This window comes from Lathamus discolor, chromosome 3 (assembly GCF_037157495.1).
Source record: "Lathamus discolor isolate bLatDis1 chromosome 3, bLatDis1.hap1, whole genome shotgun sequence".
NCBI classification, from domain to species: domain Eukaryota; kingdom Metazoa; phylum Chordata; class Aves; order Psittaciformes; family Psittacidae; genus Lathamus; species Lathamus discolor.
The window spans coordinates 130,136,410-130,155,148 of NC_088886.1; the positions used below are offsets into that span (position 1 = coordinate 130,136,410).

The following is an 18,739-nucleotide window of genomic DNA, read 5'->3' on the forward strand; positions in this document are numbered from 1 at the left end:
TGCATAGAATGGCATTAGCCTCGCTGGAGATCAGTACATGACTAAGTAAGTGCGACAAGTGCTGGGGTGGTGGGGAATGCTCTGTGAGATGCTCAGAGCTGTGTGATCTTCCTTTTGCTTTAACACTCCTAGGGGAAAACTTTCACAAGCTTTTGCAGCAGCTCTGAAGGCTTAAACATACGTCCCTAGTGCAGTCCTGGAGTGAAGGAAACACCTCGTGGAGCACTTCAGCCTAGTTTCCCTGTGCATTACTGATGCAGTTTCTGCTGCGGTTTAATGCTGGAGCTGGCCAAACAGGACATGCCCCTCTGGCATGTTCTGTACTTGTGTGTCCCTAGCGCCCTAATTCTCCCAGCGCCGTCCTTTACATTTTGCTGTCCTGACTGATCTGGGTGCAGTCCCCTGTCCTGGCCCTGTGGACGTCTGAGCAGGGTCCGGCACCGGTCACTGGAGAGGTGCTTTGACGCCCTTTTGACACACCGTCCTAGCAGGAGCCACGAGCGGTAGCTGCCGGATGCTGCCCTCCTGCCCGCTGCAGCTGCGGAGCGGCGGGGCCGGCTCCCCGCGCTCCCCGTGCTGACTGGTCCGCCCTGCCCTTGGCCCGGCCCGGCGGGGCGGCCCGTGGGTGCGGCCCGGGAGCCGGTGCTGCGCAGCCCGCCCCCCCGCGCCCGCTGCCGGTCGGCCTGAAAGAGGGAGGCAGAGGCGACTGCTCCGCTCCTCTCCGCTCCTTTCCTACCGCCGTGCTGAGCTTCTCTGTGCCGCCGTTGTGGCCACGCTGCCAGCGGGACTCTCTGCAGGTGGGTATCGGCACTGCCGCCAGCGGCGGGACGGTGCGCGGCGGAGGGACGCCGGCAGGGAGGGCGGTCTGGGAGGAGCCGGCACGGGAGCGGCTGCGGCCGGTGCTCGGCAACCCCGTCCTGCCGGGGCAGCTCTCGGCCCCGTAGTGCCGCGCTGACTCCCTGTAGGGGCAGCCGCGGCCGGTGAGAGCACGGCCGAGGGTTGCGGTGTCTGTCCCGCCGTCCTGCTCCGCTGCCGTGCGAGGTGGGGGGGGGGGGGGGGGAGGAGGAGAAAAAGGAGGAGGAGGAAGAGGGAAGAAGGCTGTTCTGCCCCCGAGCGCTCCCGGCACAGCAGGGTCGCGGCTGCGCAGGCTGTTGGTGCAGTGCGAACGGCGGGTGCAGGGGCTTGTGGCCCCGAGGGTGCTGCGCGGCTCGTGGCCCGTGGCCGTGCTCTGCTGGGACCCTGAAGGGTTGGACTGAAGTTCTCGAGCTAATGGTAGAGGCAGCTGAACGCGTCTCTGCTGCTGCGGAGGAGAGACGGGAACGGGCTGAGCTGCCAGCCTTCAGCTTGGCCTTGGCTCTGCCAAGATGCATGTGAACAGCCCGGGTAACTGCAACAGGGCTACTGAAGGCCACGAGTCGAGCATCTGCTTAACTGCACAGGATGAGTTTTGGCACCTGAACAAATGTTCAAAGAGCTGCTTTTGTGTACCTTGCTTCATCTTCCTGCAGGAGATTAGATCTCAGGAGCGTCTTCCCTCTCCTGCTCTGCCTCTTCATCCTACGCATCCCTCCTCAGCCTTTGTTTATGGCAGCTTGGCCAGGTCTCATTCCTCCAGTGTGCTCAGAGCCAAGGAGCTCTTTGGTTTGGTCTTGGGATTGTTGGTTGGTTTTTTTTTTGCATGAGGCTAGCAGTTGCTTTATTGAAGATAAGACTCATTTCTGGCTCCTCTACTTCTGTAATTCTGTCAAATGTGATCAGACTTGTCTGTCAGGGCTTTATCAATCCCCAGTGCTTCCTACACAAGGTTTCACAACCTTCTGGGGTGTTTAATGACTTTTCTTTTAATGCGGTGCTTCTCTGCAGAGCAAAGCTGAAATGACAGGGCAGTAAATGGAAGGCTTTTCTCCTCCACACTCCTCTTGATCACTTCTCTAAAGATTGGTGCACTTGTATCTCTCCAGTCTTCTTTGCAGTCTCAAGAACTTGTTCAACTTGACTGTTGTAGAGACATAACCCCTTCTTAAGACCAGAATGTGCACTGAACTGTAGTGTGCTCTCACTTCAAGGTCTGTGGATCGCATGAATATTTGGAAATGGCCCCAAGCCTTTTTGTCTCTTGCATCCAGGGATTACAAATAATCTTAGGTGCTTCCACACTGCAGACATGAGACCCTCACAAGCAGCACAGCCACACATCAGCTGCTTCTGTATTGCAACTGTGTTGTAAGCGAGGATGTCCTTTTGGACATGCAGAAGAACTTGCTTCTGCAGAGCACACTGGTGTCCATTTCAGAAGATACCCAGGAAGCCTGTGGATGTGGAGTGGGGGGAATCTCTCTTACCACGCAGAGATTTAATGAGTGATGAGAGGCCATGTGGGGAAGCAGATGATGGTGTTTGACACCATCCCCATCTCAAGTACATGAGGATGTGTGTAGTTTCAAATGCCTTCACAAGCATACAGATCTTTATTTATTTTCTCAGTTGTTACGGATCAGTATTTTCTTTAGTACCATGATTCCCTGGCTGTGATCTATGGAATGCCAACTTCCTGCTGGCCCACAGATTCTACCTTGCCTGTAGAGATTCCTCCAAAAAACTCTGATGAGCGACAAAGGATGTTGAAGATGGTCCAAGGTCCCAAATGTTTGGAACTGACTGGGGACTTTGTCCAAAACAAATGAGGATGAGCAGACCACGTCTGATGTTGTTGTGTGGAAGCAGTAGCACTAAGTGTGGTGCGAAGCATGAGTTATTCTGATGCATGCCTGATCATTGCTGTGGGTGTTCCCTTTGGTCTTTTGGGGATCTGGGCTTTCTTTGTTCTTTATGTTTCTTGGGGGCCACCATGAAGATGCTGAAAGAAGAATGGTAGAAAGGAGTAGTGTTTGGAGCAGACCATGTCTGTGCACTATTCACTCTGTGTGTGAACAGTGTTTTAAAAAACACAGGGCTGTAGGCTCCCTGGGGAGGCTTGTATTTGAAGATAAGGGGTTTCTTGTTCATTGTTTTCTGTACTAGAATACTAGTACTAGTATACTGTAATGCTAACATTAGTATGCCATAACACTAATATTAGTATTTTAGTGTTACTGTTATTCACCCAGGTGACTCTGGTGAAGCAGGAGTCTGTGATAATCCAAAACCAGAGCACAGAAGCCCACCAAGTACTGGGTTGGATATGATTGATGGTTAGACTCCACTGCTTCAACACATGCTTTGTTAAGTTTACTTTATACAGCATTGTATCTTCTAGGATTTTACTAGAGATTCTCCTGGGCAGCTCCTGCTTGTAGTGCAATATCTTCCTGCAGCGGCAGAATTGCTCTCGGAGCTGCATACCTGCTTGCATGGAGGTTTGGCTTCCATAAATAAGCCACAGCTGGGTTGGCTGTCATCAGCCTGATGGTAGCAGATGGTCCTGTTTTTTCTGGAACATACCCAAGAGATGAGGCAAACTTTGGTTTCTTATTCCAGGAATAGTTTTGAGCATCCAAGTGAAGATGTCTTTTCCTTTTGGCTTCAAATGAATTGTGCCGCTTTGTTAACTATTGAGAAGTTCACAGTGCAAACATTTCTTCTTACTGTGGGCAAGAGCTGGATAGAGACTAGAATGCAGGAGGGGAAGTAATTCAGCCCCATGAATATGGGCTTCTGAGTCCTAGGCAGGAGCTACGTAATACAAAATGCTGGAGGAAAGGCAGAAATGTAAACGGCAGGATTCTCGGCCTGGAGTCTGTTCACTGCCCTTTCTTTTGTGGGCTTCTCTGCTTAGACTGCTGGCAGAGGTCGTAGTACTTCAGCCTAATAAAAGGCACCTGGATTAAAGAAACCCCTGCCTTTAGAGCTGTAGCTGTTCAGTTACTTCACTTTAGTTAAACTGATGTTATTTTCAGTTAAACTGATGTTATTTTCCATCAATATCAAAGTCATACCCTGCCAAACATGTTAAATAGGGCAAAACCAAGGACAGATTTTGCCACAGTAAGATGTTTCAGGGGGTACACAGTATCAGAGGGCTGCTTTCTCTTTGCTCCTTTTCTGTTGCTCTGTGGCACAGGCTTTATTAACAGTTTTCTTGAACCTTGACTTCTGTGTGTTGGTGCTAACTGTGCTGTTAGTGGGATTGCTCTGCGCAGATCAGCCGGTCAGCATGGCTTTACTGAGTGCTTGTCATGAAAACAGTGGGAAGGGTTTATTATCTCTTTACAAGCCTTCTCCTTGCAGTGTTATTTCTTGCAGTGTTTATGTGACTTAGCCCCCTAGTCTAGGACTTCCAGACCACAAGCGAGGAGGTGGCTCTGCCTGCTCTGCTCTCAGATCTAGTGTGGGATCTGTCCCTTACTTGGGTTCCGCACCTCTCCTGAGGCACAGGCTGTGAATTCACCTCCCCACAGAATGGATTTCACGTGCTCAGCGGTTTGGAGGTTTCTGTTGAAGACCACCTGAACTCCCATAGCCCGAGGGCTGGGCTGCAGCCAGCACCCCAGCTACGAAACATGCTGCACTGGCCACAGCACTTGCCCTTGCTGGAGGATCCTGCTGCAAAGCTTCTGGGGTGGCTTTGTTTTTCAGTGTTGGTAAAAGATAGAGAAGTGAGCATGTGGATTTTGAGCCCTCCCTCATCTGAGCCATTTAGCCCTTGTGTGCATAAGGTCACTTTCCTCTTCGCTATCAGTCTGAGGTCCTAACAGTGACTAGTTGCTGAACAAGGGATGAAGAGCAGAGTATTGCCTTTTGAGCTGATAGTTATGCCTTCATTATATTCCAGGAGCACTGAAAAGCACGATGTGCCTGGGTAGAACCTGCCTGATGTATCTAGCACAGATGCAGGTCTGGAGCTGTGGCCAGGGTACACCTCTGGGTACAGACAGACCAGAGGTCTCTGGTGGTATTGGGCTGGGGTAGGAAAAAAGGTCCCTCCTTACAGCCTGGCATCCTCTCACCACTGAGGAAGATTTACAGCCTCTCTTGTTGCCAGGATAGGGAGAAGGGCTTCTTGAGCCAGCACCCTTAGGGATTGCTCCTAATGCTGTTAGGGATGAAGCAGTCAAGAACAGGTTGCCAGTCTCCTGTGTCAGTGCTGCCTCTGGCCTGAGGGCCAAGTTAGACAGCTTACTTGTCATTTGGATTTTGGTAGCCCCTAGAGGGTCCTGGCAGAGCTGAGGGTCTCAGCAATACCTGGCACACAGCTCCACGCCAGGCCATGCCCTTTGCTGAAGATGGGTGACAAACTTTTTCTTTAAAAAACTATTCCTTTTGCCTGCACTTTCTTTGCCTTTTACTTGTTGCCCAATGATAAAACACCCCACACACAAAACCACTTCTTCTGCTCCTCTCAGCATAGTTATGTGTGTGCGTGACCCACCAAGTGCCCCAGGACAAGTCTATACCTGCTCTTGTCATGGGGCCTATCCTGAGCTCCCTGCTGACCTGGAGCAGTACAGGGCTGCCATCCGTTCTTCTTTCCCTCCCCTGAAAGATGCATATTCACTCTGGATCTGCTGTGTGATATCATAGCCAAATGCTGGTGCTGAGCAGGATAAATCCCCTTTGGGCCTCTCAGGTAAGCTGAGAACTAGACCCGGCTTCATGGAATATAGCTTTACAGTGGCCAGCTCCGCTGGTATGGGCAGAAGGCAGGATGCTGGACAGATTCTTATTTCCTTGCAGGGCTTTTGCTGTCTTCTTCCCAGCTCATCACCTTTGTCTCCATCCTCCTGGAGCTCGTGCTCTGTGGATCCAACAGCCTCCTTGGTATCTGTTAACATAGCTCATGTTTCTTATCACTCCTGCAGGCACAGCCCACGGTGGAAAGGGTGAGAGACCAAGCACTAGTAGGAGTTGTCTTTGAAATAGGGGAAGGTCTCAGCCAGTGGCTGCTCTGTGTCTTTCCCATGTCCGGTCCCCACATGGAGCAAGAGAGCAATGGGGGAGGAGTATGTCACTTCTACCAGCACCCCATGCACTGTCTCTGGCCAGAGATATGCAGCTGCTGAGGAAGGTCTGAAGACTGTATTTAGCAGCATCTTGTCCATTGCTTTCTTTCCTTCCTCTTAATTGATCATGCAATAGCAGAGAGGCTGGCAGAAAATCTTGTGCCAGATTCTGCTCTACCACATCCCCGCAGCCATCGAAAATCCACTTACAATTGTTCCCATTGTAACCTTTCCTCCCCGCTCCCTTCCCAGCATGTCTGAACTGGGTCTTCAGGACACGGCTCTGCTTCTGACCGTTCCCAAATAATTATCACATAATTCTTCTCCCAAAATAATGCAAGGTGTGGGTGAGGCGCGTTTGCTTCCAGTGATGTAGCAACATCCCTTACACAAGAGAAATGTTGGGTGTTTCACCAAACTGGGAGCTGGATGACAGCAGCAGGAGTGTGACTAAGGGGCGTCGGTGTACTACAGCTCTAGCACGTTATCTCTGGGCTATTTTATGGGTTTGCCTTCTTTCAATGCACCAGTGTCCTGGCACCTGCTTTCCCTTCCCATCTCTTCCCTGGAGCCTCCCCATCTTCCCACAGCTAATCTGTACTGCAGGAGCTCTCCATCCAGACCCCTGCTGGGACTGGGGCTCATCTCGAGAGTCCTGCTGTAATCTGGGCTCACTCCTACCCTGTCTGTGCTGAGCAAGGTGGCCTTGCAAGGGCCAAAGCCAGAGTGTGCATCTCGGCATTCCCACCAGGCTCTGCAGGCCTCCCAGTGAGCTTGTACAGACATCAAGGGCCCAGAGGGAACCAGCCATTCTGGCTGTGCAGAAATAGAAATGAAATCCAGCTGTGCTGGTTCTGTAGCGGTAACTGGGGCTTGAGCAGCAGATGTCTGCTGGTGCTGTGAGCCAGCAGAGCTCCGCCAGCCACTCTCCCTTTAACCTTCTGCAAGTCAGTCTGCTAGTGTTTGAGCCTTAGGAGCACAGAGAGGAGATCTGGAGCTTCTGGAAACCACACTGGTGTTTGACTTTGGTTTTGTTGTTTGTTTTGGGGAAGGTTGTTGTTTGTTTGTTTGTTTATTTATATGTTTACTATTTTTGTGGCTTTTTTGGTAATTTTTTTTTTTGTTGGGTTGTTATTTGCCAGTTTGGGGTTTTTTTCCAGTGATGAATTCCAGACATCTATCCTTTGCCAGCTCATGAGCTTCTGCTTGAAACAATCCAGGCTGTTAGCTGCCCAACAATGTGACAGAGCATTTCATACTATGCTAATGGCTTGTTTCTCTCCTTGCAGTGAAGAAGATGATGAAGGTGCTGCCATGCCCTGCTGCTGTTCTCTTCCTAGTGGCTGCGTCCACTCTGGAGCCATCTCACTCTGCCAAGGTGCTGATCATGCCCACAATAGTCTTTGACAGCCACTTAAGAGTCTTCATGCGAGTGGCAGAGGCATTGACTGACCGGGGCCATGACCCTGTGCTGCTACTTCATGAGGGTCGGGATGTGGAAACCTACCTGCCTGGCTTCCGTGTGCAGAGGTACTGGGGTATCTTCAGCACAGAGAGTGCAGATGGCTGGGTGCAGGAGAAGATAAAGCGTGTCTTCCAGGGGAAGATGACCTCTCTGGAGGTGTTTTCCTTTTTGGAGAAATACCTGGAGAACTGTGACCTGGTGCTGGGAAACTCTACCCTTCTGCAGAAACTCCAGTTTGAGAACTTTGACCTGCTGTTGGTGGACCCTAATGAGATGTGCGGCTTTATCCTGGCCCACATCCTCCAGGTGAAATATGCTGTGATCTCCACTGGTTTCTGGTTCCCAGCAGAGATTGGTGCTACTTCTCCCATTGCCTATGTCCCTGAGTTCAACTCCCTGATGACAGACAAGATGGGCTTCTTTGGTAGGACTTGGAATCTCCTAGTCTACATGATCACTCGTGTGGCTACAAAGCTGGTCATCCTGCCCAAGTTTGAACGTCTCATGGAGAAGCATAGGGTGGAGCCCAAGATATCCATGTTGGACCTTGTCCATGGAACTAGTCTTTTCTTCCTCTGTAATGATGTTGTGCTGGACTTCCCCCGTCCAACACTCCCCCATGTCATTTTCACAGGGGGGATCCTCGCTGAGCCTGCAAAGCCCCTTCCAGTGGTAAGTGCAGGAAACTTTGAGCTGTGATTGCACGTTAACCTGGGGAGTTACGCAATATAAATCATCTTTTGAAGAACCTTGGAAAAGCTTGGAAGCCCCAGGAGTCTGGAAAGCTTCTGTGTTTTGGTGCTTGGGTGCAGCAGGGAGACAGGGCACACCGTGGGGTTGCAGGGAGAATGTAGAATTAAGTAGTCCAACCTGAAGTGGGAGGTGGCTTTGCTGTCCATCTAAAATAGTGTCTGAAAGTCCAAAATTGGCCATGTTGTTCCTGGGACTGGATCATGAGTAGTTTGTTTGTTCCTGTATTTGAAGCAGGAATGGGAAGACCAATTATTCTTCATTGCTTCATCACTGATTTATGTCAATCCAGAATTTCCTCCTTAATCCTATTTCTCACAGAGTGTTTCTGCCCTTGAGTTTGTAGTCTTAAGAACCCATAGGGGAGATCTGTGCATGTTCCCTCATCAAATTCAACGTGGAATCCCAAAGTATACAAAATATACAAAATTTAAGTATATTATCCTCTTTTTTCTCAAGGTCCAGCTCTAAGGGAAAAATTCCCAGGCGTTCTGGAGGCTTTCTGTGGCCTGTACCTTGCTATCCCCAGTAATAAATTCAGAGACATAAGTTCTTAAAGTCTTCAACTGAAGACAATATTGGACCAGAGGAGGACCTGTCTGCCATTCCTCCCATTGCCTTACCACTTTCACAAACACTGAGGGGAAATAAACCTGGTAATGACATGCAGGCAGTCAGGTTGATCCTGGTTAATCCTTAAGACTGAAGTTTCGAATTATTAGAGGCCTATCAAGATCTCTGATGGCAGCTTTAATTGAGACTGTGGGTGCTAACTTTTTCCCAGCTAAGAGCAAAAGGTTAGATCAGATGCATGAGAACAGAAGTTCTCCAGATGTGTGTGGCTGCACATCACCCTTTCCCATGTGGCACAGCACACAGGTAATGCAATGCACGTAGGGTGCTCCAGAAGCTGTGTCAGAGAGTGGCTGCCTCACAGCTCTTGCAAAACGCTGGCTTGGTCCAATCTGCCCATGTACGTGCCCGCCTTATAAAGAAGGGAGTTGTCTGCTGGGGCATTACTCATGTGCTTCACAGCTTCCAGAACAGACCCCAAGGCACCTAAGGGAAGAATGGTGTAGGTACATCCGGAGCCCTGCAGTAGGCAGTGGCTGCCATGCTAGCAGGTAGGCATGTCTCTGTCAAGGTTATAGGATGCCAGCAGAAGAGAGGGACTCCCTAGGTCTAGGGGTAGGATAAGGAATGTCCCATTCTGAACTGGAGCAGAGTTATGTAATTAAGGTGTTTATTTCTTCCTATTTGAAACAGTATGATTGTGATTTCCTCTAATTAGGACTCAATGAAATATAGCTATGTGTTTGAGAGATGGTGAGAACTTTTGGTGGACAGCCATGCTTCCCTAGCAACTTTAATGCTGTTTCTGAAAGAAAAATATTTAAGGCCCAATTGTAATGGATAATGTAATAATCTGGGTTATGAATAATTTTATTTAGAAAAGTAAAACTGGCACTTTCTCTTCTGCAGCAGTTTTAGTGGTTTTATTGATCAACAGATGTGAAACTCAAGATGAATGGAGAAACCAAAATCCCTTCAGTGGAAACTTATGATTCTTGGTTGTTGGGTTGTTTTGGGGCTTTCTAAGGATTTCTGCAAAGATAAGTTTGAGTCCCTGAAGCATACAACAAAAGACGGATATCCCCAGAGACTAACACCGAGATGTGCTTTGTGACTCTTCTGTACTATGATCCCCCAACCTGTAGGCTACTATTAATAAGATTTCTTAATTAGTCATCCAATTTTTCTGCTTTAATAACAGGGAGAACTATTTCTTTTGCCCTTCATGTTCTTCTATGGTGTTTATTTCAAGGACGGATTCATATTCAAAGACAGATTTTATGAAACTTTCCTAAAATGCCCCTGGCTGTGATACATGGGAAACCTGAACCAGCACAGAATCCATAACGAGAAATAGGCTCAGCTCAGCCTGGTGTAAAAGGGAGTAATCTGTGTTTGCTCCACAGCAGCTGTGGTGGCTGACTTCTTCTCCCTGCAGCCTTCTGGTCCTAGTTGAAAAAGTACATTCTCTGTCCTGGATACACACTTCTTTATGCAGCCTCTAAACAAACTGTGGGTTTTGCTGGAGCTGTAGCTACCTCTCTGCCGAGTGACCAGAAAGCTAAATTTGCTACTTGCAAGCAGCTATCAAGGATAAGTAGGAGTCTCCTGGCAAGATGAGAAAACCTTCTGCCACCTCCAGGAGGCTTTGTCATTGGAGAGTTTGTGGGGAATCTCCAGTCAGGTACTGGTCCTGACTCTGCCTGTGTGATGTTTCGTCTGTTGTATCAGCCTACAGCTAGAGATCCTGACAAGCATCCTGCATTACTAGTGATGGAAAATCCCCTTTCTCTTTTTATCCCCATTTCCTTCTCAGCTCTGGCTGCTCCTGTGTGAGCCCAATGTTTTCAGAGCCCTATTTGCCAAACGGTAATTGTGTTGCCTCCAAAGCAGGAGGAAATGCTGCGAAATGCCAGTTTTGGACACCTTCCTCCAAGCTCCCAAGCCAAGTAGGTGCTCAAGTAATTTCTGCTTGGCTGGGTGCAGAAATCACAGTGGTTCTAGTCTGCTGTCTGGTGAAAGCTGTGTAGCTTTGTGCTCCAGGTGGTTTTGGCTTCATCCTCTCTGTAGACAGCTTTCTACTGGCAGAGGCAGCAGTGGGAAGAGCCTTTCTCCAACAAGACTTCAAGGCAGCTGTGTGTGTTTTGCCCACAGGGTCTGCGTCTCTGGGTGGAAGCAGCAGATGCGGGTGTTGTTGTTGTCTCCTTCGGCATTGGGATCCGAGCTCTTCCAAGCGGTTTGGTGGAGAAGATGGCTGGCGCGTTTGCTCGCCTCCCGCAGAGGGTGGTGTGGAGGTAAGGAGGGAATAGGATTCCTTTTAACTCTGGTTGGATGAAAATCAGTGTTGAGGGGTGATTCATCTCAAAACACAGATTGGCTTTCCATCTCTTAATCTGGTTGAATTTATAATTGTTCTCTATGTGTTTCTTCTCCCTTTTTTTCCCTCTCCTTTGTCTCCTCCCACAGATACTTTGGGGAGAAGCCAAAAAACCTGGGTGAGAATACACTGATGATGGGGTGGCTGCCCCAGAATGACCTGCTAGGTAAGGCTGGGCTCTGTGTGTGTGTGTGTGTGTGTGTGTGCCGCTAGCAACATCCCTGGAGTTTAGCCCAAACCACAGCAAAGGTGTACAAGGACAACAGCACCTTTATGGCTCTAAGTCTGTTGCATGTTGTGAATCTGATCTGTACAAAACATGGTTCTCTTCTAACACCTGCTTGAAGCTGCATCTTGGCCCCTATCTCCCTCCTCCTCCGGGTGGTACTAAGCAAGTTTTGGGCTGCCAAAAGCCAGGTGTGTTCCCAAAGGGTAACATCTTGTCTACTCAGCATGCCTGGTTTTCCCTAAACCTACATGAGTACTGTGGGTTGAAGCCACCAGTAGCCCTGTTTCAGCGTGGAAGGCACTGACTTGCTGCCGTTTTGTTGCCTGCAGGTCATCCCAACGTGAAAGCCTTCGTCAGCCACTGCGGGATGAACGGTGTATTTGAGGCGATTTATCACGGTGTGCCAGTGGTGGGGTTTCCTTTCTATGGGGACCAGTTTGACATCATGACCAGAGTGCAGGCAAAGGGCATGGGTATCCTCATGGACTGGAGCAGTGTAAAAGAAGAGGATCTTTACCAAGCTGTTGTCACAGTTATCTCTGACCCCAGGTGAGGCATCCAGAAGCATTGAGCTCTTCCTTGGTACAAACTGTATGTAGGGACCAGTGTTGTGTTGATCCTTACACAGCCTCTGGTGACTTCTGGGCCAAGGAGAGTTGCAAGCATTGCTTAGCTGGCCAGATGTGTTAGTGCCTCAAAACCATGAGATGCAGTCCGGGAGAAGATACTGCAGCATTAGCTGTTAGAGAGCGTGATCTAGTCCTGTTTGACTCCAACTGTAATTGTCTCAGAAAGCTTTCTGAGATGCTGAGGCACAAACCTCTTTTAACGTCAGCCTGTCATCAGGGAAGGTGAGCTCGCAACCTCACCTTGGGATCTCCCTGGTCTGATCCAAACTGTAGAAACAGCACAGGGAAATGGACTGAAAGTAATGCTTCATCTGTTCCTTCTGACCGCTGATACTCTGCCCTTTCCTAGATGTGCTGCAGCACAATGGCAGAGGGCTCCCGCTTTCTAGCAGGACACGAGCAACTGCTAGTGTTTGAAATGCCATCTGAGAGCTTGACTTGTTTGTTTTGTTGGGATTTGTTTTGTTTTGTTGATGTTTTGTTTGGTTTGGGGTTGTTTTTTATTACCAATTAGGATCTCTGGGCTACTGACCTCAGTGTAAGTTATTAAGGTGTTCTAACTCAGTACCTTGAAGGAGTTGGCCAGTTGCACATCAAGTGTGCAACTGCTGCTTGATGCTGTGTGAGGTCTTTGGGTGCAAACTCTCCTCAGAAAGTAGCAGTCCACATGAGCCCACTGAGCAGGTACTCGTGAGCTGAACTCCAGTCTTGTTAACAAAACACAGAATAAAATACACTCTGGCTTGTGCTGCTGTGGTTAACAATTGCCGTCAGAGTGGCTTTCAGAGGCATGTATGAAGAGAATTGTGGAAGAAATTTGCCAGTCTCCTAAGGTACTGTCTGGGATGTGAAAGAGACCACTGGACACCTCAGACCACAGCTATGAAGCTCCTATGAGAAGGATAAGTTCTTGTCTTCTTCCCTTGCAGCTACAGAAAAGCAGCCAAGCTCATCTCAGCTCTGCACCTGGACAGACCAATGCATGCTCTCAACAGGACAGTGTATTGGCTGGAGTACATCCTTCGTCACGATGGGGCACCCTATCTTCGCCCTGCTGTCTATGACCTCTCCTTGTACGAGTACTTCTGCTTGGACATCTTGGCTCTTCTCTTCTTGTGCCTGGCTGGTGTTGGATTCGTCCTCTACAAATCTGTGGTGTGGTGCAGAAGGAAGGGAGCCAGCCCTGTGTATCAGAATGGCAATTGCATGAAAGGCCACTTCACAGAAGAGAAGAAATTGCAGTAGTGGCTCAGTGTGTTCCACTGAGCCCATCCCATCACTGTGAAACGAACTGCTGCTGTGCCAAGAAATGTACGGCACGCAGGCACGGCAAGAGGTGAAAGATCAGCAAGTCTGAGTGAGAAGCGAATGGGGAGGGAGGAGTGTTGCAGAGGCCTGTGTGCACACCTCTGTGTACAGCACCTATGGGTGGGGGCGCGGATTCAGGCATGGGTGGAAGCACTTGGCCAGGACGCTGGGAGCGGGGCATGGGTAGGTAGACTTCCAGGGAGGAGCGCAGGTTGTTCCCTTTGTATTGCACGTTGGTTTGTGTGCTGCTGTTGCTCTTCTGGCTTTTTTGGATCTTCCGTGGAGGCTCTGGAGATAGGAATAGCATTTCATGTGTAGAAGGCACCATTTCTCCTCTGCCTTGTTACTAAGAGCCCTGGGAGTCAGGATTCCTTTATGTGCAGGTGAGGACCTGAAGTAGAGCTGTGGACAGGGAAGGGCACTGAAAGTGTCATCTACACGAGAATGAAATTGGTCTGGCTTAAGTTCTGTGGGCCGATATTGTTCTTCCTGCTTCAACCAACCCTCTGCAATCCTGTTCGTGTTTGAGCTAAATTATTATTTTTTAAAATAAAGTTGTATTCTTTCTCCTGTGTGACAGTTCTCTGGTCTCGGCTTGATGTGAACCTGTGGTCTGTGCAACATGATGTATTAAAGTGCTTTTTCCTTCTCGTTACTGCTGCTACAGCCTCCGCATACCTCTGGATCCCTGCAAACCTCCATCAGCAATATTTTGGTCTTCCCAGGGGGTTTGAGGCAGTGCCTTCTCTCCTCTGCCAGCGTGACACACACCCATGCTCGTGGAGTCTCCAAACCTCAGATGTGATAAAAGAAGAATTTGGAGCAGATGCAAGTGGCAGGGCCACAGGGAGAGCTGCCAGTAGCTCAGAGCTGGTCATAGGCAATGGGCCATACAGCATGTTCATAGAAGCAGCAAGCTCTGCTCTTTCTGAAGAAAATGGAAGCGCCTGCTCATCTCTGTGTGAACACGCATGATCTTGCCCCACTTGGGGACATTCTATGGAGTGATACCTGTGTGTCTACTCACACTGGACTCTAAGGCAAGCCCACAAGCTTGGGTGCAGCTGCACAACCCTCGTGCAATATTGGCTCGTGGTCCAACTGGCAATGCCCCATGCTGAAGATCGAGGGCTCTGCTCTGTGCTCTCAGCTGGGGCATGGCAGGGCTGGCACTAACTCAAGAGTAACCTCGTTGCCACCACTGTCCTTGCTGGTGTTTTCAAGCTCTGCTCTCCCTTGCTATTGCATGTGTTTTTCTCTCCAGATGAAAGGCATGTTGCCATGTTTGGCTGGACTCCTGGAATGCTCTGGCTTGGGAAAGTGCCCAGTTCTGATTTGGTGACTCCTCTGAGGTTGGGCAGTGCTTCACCCAACCCTCAGCTTGCAGGGGGGCTGTGGTGAAGAAAGGTTTGGATGAGAATATCATTTGCCATCAAAGACAGATGAGAAATGCCCATAAAGCTCGGCTGGGACCTGTAGCTATCCCATTGCAAAAGTTGCTCTTCTGTGAGTTTCTGTCTGCCTTCTGGGATGCCCAAGCCTGACCATGGTCAGCACAGCAACCCATCAGTCTTGCTCTGTAGCCACCCTATATTACTTTTGAGCTGAGGATATGGAGTCTAATTGCCCCCAGTGAGGGTGGGAGGAGATCAGAGCAAGGTAGGCTGGTAATAGGTAGCAGAGGAAAACCAGGGCTTGTAGATAAGTGATAGAAACACTGTCTATCTGGCACCTTTCTGCCTTTGAGTTGAAATTTTAAGTTTAATGGGATTTGGGGGTTTTTTTTGGTGGGGGGGGAAAGATATTGGCACAAATTTTGCAGCATGCCTGCCTGCCTGTTGCCAGTTGCACTATAGTGGCTTTGTGTCATCTCCTAGCACATGAGAGTGGACAAGGGGGTGGAGGTGGGGCATTTTGCTCAGTTCTTTACCATCTCTGGGGTGAAAGAGGAAGACCATTACTGATGCCTATGGTGAGAGTCTGGCTATTTATATTAGGCTGAATATAGCATGTGGGTTGGGAAGCTTGTGGCTTGGGGACAACACTGGATCACTTTGAACTTGAAGAGAAGAAAAAAGAGCGAGAGGACAAATGCACCATGTTTGCAAACTGATGCTCCAGTGGAGCAGCTTGTCTGCAGCCCCTGCAGCCCAGCAGTGTAGCAAAACACAGTGGAGGAGAGGGGCTGCTTCAGCTTGGCCCTGCCCCACAGCAGTCACCTCTGGCCTCGGAGATGCTGTGGGGGAGAGGGTACCAGTGTCAGCCTTGCCCAGTGAAATTCTTCAGGCCAGATGAATCACTGGTGCTGGGCACTGCAGAGACCTGCATGTTGTTCTGCTTGTGAATATGAGAGCAGAGAGAAGTGTTTGAGACCTGAGGAGCCCTTGTGGGCTTACAAAAAAGTGAGTCTATTTTCCAGCTTTCTTAGGACACTGCCTTCTTGCTGTTCACAACTTCAGAGAGAAGTTCAAGCCAGCACCACGTGCAGCATTAGCATGATGTCTCCTATCAGATATGTCCTTAATTCCTTGAGCTTTTCATGACTACTTTCATTTCCATATGCATTAGCAGACTTAGAAGGCATGTCTATCCAGGAAGTCAAAATATATATGGTGTATTAAAAAATTATTCAATAATTTGGTGAGAATGACTTCTAATGGAGTAAAGCACAAACCTGCCCAAGGATCCTGTGAGTAAGAGGCAGACATTCAAAAAGCACCCCTGAAGTGAAGAGTCTTCCTCAGGAAAAGGTGTGTATGGGCTTAAAAACTGACAGGAGCCATTCTTTCTGTTATGGGGTGGTTTTCTGGGAGTATTTGGATAAACTTCCTAAAGATGAGAGCTCCTCTAGCTTTTCCAGCTTTATTCCCCTCTGTAAATCTTTTCCTATTAAACACATAGGTTCCTTTCTTTCCTTTTCTCCTTGTTATTCTTTCAGTATTGAATGCAGAAAGAAAGTATAACAAAACATTAAGCTAGCTATTAAGTTCAATTATGAATAATGAGTAGCCTGTCACACGCATTAAAAGCCTTGGTGGGGGAAGGGATGTAGGTGAGCTTTACCCTCTCAGGCAGCTCTGCCTTCAGCTTGGTACCTGATCTCTGGGCAAGGTGCCTCTTGGTTACAGTGTGCCCTCCCCTGCAACAGGTACCAAGGCAGGCAGGTAGGGCTGTGGCGTAACTTGGGAAATTAAAACCATGGTTTATGAGGCAGCAAGCAGGGGACAAGCCCATTTTTTTCTTTTCCCCCCAAGGAAAGGTAGGACATGAGTCAATACTTTTCTGAAGGCTGAAGAAACCTCACCCAGGAGCCGCAACCCCAGCAAAGCCCTACACAGTGCAAAGCCCTACACAATGCAAAGCTGCCTTCTGCCCTTCTGCCTCACTCTTGGCAAGGCACGGGGAAGCCTGGGCAGGATGCTGACACGCCAGCAGTATGCTGCTGTGTGCAGAGCTCCCTGTGAAGGCCCTGAGTGGCTCTGCGGGAAGGGAGGAGTTCAGGACACACATGAGCCGGCTCTTCAGGTTCACCCAGCCCTGGTAGCTCCTCACAAACCTGCTCTGTGCGTGAGGCACGGCAGCCCTGTGAGCATCCCGCGTTTGAGGCACTCTGGATTTGCAAACAAGCGTCATTTCCAGGTGAAGGCCATGCAGGTCTGCCCAAACCTCTTCTGGGAACAGTTCCTTGCTGGGGACCCAACCCCCTACTGGGAGGTGGTGAAGCTACACATACAGTCACGCTGCTCCGGTTGTGGCCCTTCTCCTTAGCCCAGCATCGGTGGCTGTACCGCTGCTGGAGCACACAGGAGGACCTGGCACTGCCTCAAATGCTGCTCTCTTGCAGGACTTTGCAAGCAGCCAACAAGCTACTGCTGCTCCATGCCCAGTGCTTCCGCATGGCGGAGGGTCCTCGCATACCCACTGGCAGCATTCCCCCTGGCGAGCCTGGTGGTGGGCCGCAGCAGGGCCACGTCAGCTCCGCGGCTGGTTTTTCCAGCTCGGTAAGGTGGCGGCACCAAACTGTGTCAACAAAATTTGTCTAATAAAGAGGAGCCGTCTCCCTCTGCAGGCAAGTGTGAAACCACTCCAGCTGCCGGGGGAAAGCCTGGAGGAGGACTGGCTCCTAGAAGACGGTGATTTTGACTCACCCCACCATTAAATGTCAATAAGCAAAGAGTGCCTTTGTGCCAGGAACATCTGTGATGTAGGGGCCTATACGTGGCTTAGCCCCAGCCACTCACCCCTGACAAGCAGGCTCTGCCCGTGGAGGTCTCCCTCGCGGTCCCCATGACCTTTCTGATGCTCCTGAGATCACAGGCAATGCCTTTCTATGATGCTTCCCCATTGCAAATATTTCCTACAGAGGAAGGGAATGAGCCCAAGCTCTGTGGGCTTCCAGTCCCCAGCAGTGGCCATTTGCCATCAAGACAGCTGTTGGAGCGGGCAAGTCCCCCTGGGACCTCCTTGGGACTGTGTCTCAGCAGGCACAGCTGCACAGCAGGTCTTGCTCCTTGTACCTATAACCACCCTCGTTCCTGGGAGCAGGGAGTTACCAGACTGGTGCAAAGGTCCCAATCCTGATTTATTTGGGGAGGGAGATTTCCTTGGGGGAGCAAGCTGAATACATCTCGTATTGAAGTATCAGTGGTGGGGATTACCTGGCTCACCAGCTGTGTTGCAGGGGCCAGAGTCTTTCAGGCTGCTGGAGTTACAGGTCATCTCCAGGCAGCAGCTCTTTGCTGCTGTGGTGTCAGCCAAGGGGCAACATGAGGAAGGGTGTCCTCTGTGGCTGGCCTATAGCAAAAGCCTGCTTGGTCACACTGTGCAGGAACACTGCAACAGCAGCTCCTCAGGTGGTCTGTGCCCTCTCCTGGTACTGGAAGTGAGAGAAATTCTGCCTGCAAACAGGGCAAAACATTTGAACAGCAAGGTGATGAGTTCTTGCTAGGCTTTAGTGGATGTACTCACACTTTTGGTCTCGTAAATCAGATTTTGTGCCTTTCAGAGAGGAGAGATGTAATATAAATTACAGCTCAAAACATGCATCACCTAGGGGTACAGGGAGGTATGCAAATGGGCTATTCCTTGTTGGGGTGCAGGGAGGACCAGCTGCTCTGTGAGGCTCAGGGAGCCCCGTGTGATGACAAGGTCGAGGGGACAGCACCTCCCTGCGGGGCCAAACTGCAGGATGGAGGAAGCTCATGCAGGGCCCTGACACTTGTAACAGCCCCTGCTCCCTGGGACAGCCAAGTAGGTGAGTCTCAAAGGCAGTGCAATGGAGAGCAGCCGTTCTCTTGGGCGCTCAGGCAAGGCACATCTCAAACAGCAGAAAGACCCCTGGTCCTTCCCAAGCTGTACCAGGGAAATGCTGCATGCCAAGGGTGCTGCTGCATACCCAACCAGCGGGGAGCTGGGCACCGTGCCTCTCAGGACAGCTGAGGGCAGCCGATTGCTCCGAGTAGCTGGCAG

General features: G+C 50.0%; 1 protein-coding gene across 2 annotated transcripts; it reads left to right on the top strand.

The window, feature by feature from the left end:
• The first annotated feature begins 666 nt into the window (after positions 1-666).
• Positions 667-13,844, top strand: LOC136011239 (2-hydroxyacylsphingosine 1-beta-galactosyltransferase-like). 2 transcript variants are annotated; one of them, XM_065672870.1, is made up of 6 exons: positions 667-797; positions 7,229-8,076; positions 10,882-11,021; positions 11,194-11,270; positions 11,663-11,882; positions 12,892-13,844. In XM_065672870.1, exons 2-6 carry the CDS (start codon positions 7,237-7,239, stop codon positions 13,205-13,207), a joined length of 1,593 nt encoding a protein of 530 aa, XP_065528942.1. In that variant the 5' UTR covers positions 667-797; positions 7,229-7,236; the 3' UTR covers positions 13,208-13,844. The 2 variants fall into 2 exon arrangements, with proteins under 2 accessions (XP_065528942.1, XP_065528941.1); XM_065672869.1 differs by lacking the exon at positions 667-797 and adding an exon at positions 1,120-1,383.
• The last annotated feature ends 4,895 nt before the right edge of the window (positions 13,845-18,739 follow it).

Excerpts from the sequence above, each read along its gene's own strand:
- LOC136011239 (XM_065672869.1), top strand. Across the intron at positions 11,022-11,193 it reads CCGCAGAGGGTGGTGTGGAG|ATACTTTGGGGAGAAGCCAA; the intron begins GTAAGGAGGGAA and ends CTCCTCCCACAG. Across the intron at positions 11,883-12,891 it reads ACAGTTATCTCTGACCCCAG|CTACAGAAAAGCAGCCAAGC; the intron begins GTGAGGCATCCA and ends CTTCCCTTGCAG.